The sequence below is a fragment of the Drosophila takahashii genome, chromosome X, assembly GCF_030179915.1.
Source record: "Drosophila takahashii strain IR98-3 E-12201 chromosome X, DtakHiC1v2, whole genome shotgun sequence".
Classification (NCBI taxonomy): domain Eukaryota; kingdom Metazoa; phylum Arthropoda; class Insecta; order Diptera; family Drosophilidae; genus Drosophila; species Drosophila takahashii.
In genome coordinates, this window is record NC_091683.1 from 6,808,119 (window position 1) to 6,809,767 (window position 1,649).

The window sequence follows — 1,649 nt, forward strand, 5'->3', positions numbered from 1 at the left end:
CTTTGGCGGAGTGAAGCAAATGCTATTAAAAGTTTATATGTCTCAATAGAGTGTTAAGAGATTAGTTGGCATAAAATATTTACAGAATTTCAACGGAAAAGTTCAGGGCAGATTATTACCGAAAAAGTGGAATGGAATGGGGTGGTTCCATTAGTTTTAAAAAGAATTGGCGAACATTTTATTTTTTCAAAGCACACGGAAAGTGTCATGAATTAAATTTATTCAGGGTATTCCCTAAACTGTTGATTGCTGAATGAGCAGGAAAAAGCCACGTCATCGGCCCCGATTCCAAGTGGTAGCAATAGAAATTATCTTCGATGTGGAAACATTTCTCATTAAGATATTCCAAAAAATTGTATAAAAAGTTGCTATTTTCACCAAAAACCCAAATCTTGATTTTTCACCCAAAAATATGTAAACATTACAAACAAGCTTTTGTGTTTCCATATACTAATGAACCATTACGATGAGAGCTTCAGCCTTGTCACTAAATAACAGCCAATCACGAAATGATAGTTCATAAAAATCAAGGCTTACACGCCACATAATCGTGTACGAACAGCGATTTGGCGTGAGAGATTAGAGATTCAGCCGTACTTTGTAACTATATATATTTTGAGATCTGTTCGATCGGCGGACAGTGTAGTTGGCAGTTGGCAAGATGGCAGTGCGCCATTTATTTACTCTTTTTCTTCCAATCATTTTGGTTCTAATGTGTCGTGGGGAAAAGCCGTACAATGTTGAGTTGAATACCTTTGAGATGGACCAAACCATCGAAAATCAGGATAACTGGGTGGTCTGGGGAACGCTGAGGATGAAGAAGGTCTCGCGAAATAAATTTGTGGTGTCTGGGGACTTTGAATTTAAACTCAATATGGCCGATCAGCAAAAGGTAAATTGGTTAAGCCATAAATATATTGAATAAAATATTAAAATAACATTTTATCCTTTTAATTTAATGTTCTCTTAAATGTTGTAACATTTTTAAATCATTTTTTTTAAATTTAATCATTTAAATCTTCTAAAGAGTAAATATATTGATTAAAAAATAAAACCTTTTTTAATTCTTACTTATTTTATGTTCTCTAAAATTTTCTCAATATTTTAAATTCGAACCTAATATAGATGATAAGTTATTTTTCCTTAATTATTTTATGTTTTCTTTAACGTTTTATAATTTGAAAATATTATTTTTTCAGATTGCTCTAATGGTTTTTACCTACGATCAAAACACCAAAAAGCGCGGGGCGATGGTCTTGAATGTGAACAAGCCGTTCTGTCAATTCATCAAGGAGGACGAGGACACGTATCCCCAGATTCTGAAGGTCTCAAACTTGCCGGAGCAGGGAAAGTGCCCCTTTCCGAAGGGAAAATACCAGATTGACAACTACGAGCTGGAGACCAACTTCCTGCCCGATAATGCCCCCAAGGGGGACTATCTGCTGCAGTTGACCTTGATGGATCGAGAGATTCCAGTGGCTGGACTTGTGGCCACCGTGACCCTGACTTAGGAGTCCTTTTCTTTTTTTTTTGTCTTACTAGTTTATTATATTTTCCGGTTGGATCCATTTGACACGATACGCGTTATTCTTGATATTTCATTTATATTATAATTTACCTTAACTTGAACATCAATATAACGACTACTG

At 35.2% G+C, this 1,649-nt stretch overlaps 1 protein-coding gene across 1 annotated transcript; it reads left to right on the forward strand.

Moving 5' to 3' along the window:
* The first annotated feature begins 653 nt into the window (after positions 1 to 653).
* Positions 654 to 1,649, forward strand: CheA7a (Chemosensory protein A 7a). The gene is made up of 2 exons (XM_017145940.3): positions 654 to 892; positions 1,200 to 1,649. The coding sequence occupies exons 1-2, from the start codon at positions 662 to 664 to the stop codon at positions 1,509 to 1,511; spliced, it is 543 nt and encodes a 180-aa protein (XP_017001429.2). The 5' UTR covers positions 654 to 661; the 3' UTR covers positions 1,512 to 1,649.

Coding starts and splice junctions, on each gene's coding strand:
- CheA7a (XM_017145940.3), top strand. CDS start 662: ATGGCAGTGCGCCATTTATTTACTCTTTTTCTTCCAATCATTTTGGTT. Junction 893..1,199: donor ATATGGCCGATCAGCAAAAG/GTAAATTGGTTA, acceptor TTATTTTTTCAG/ATTGCTCTAATGGTTTTTAC.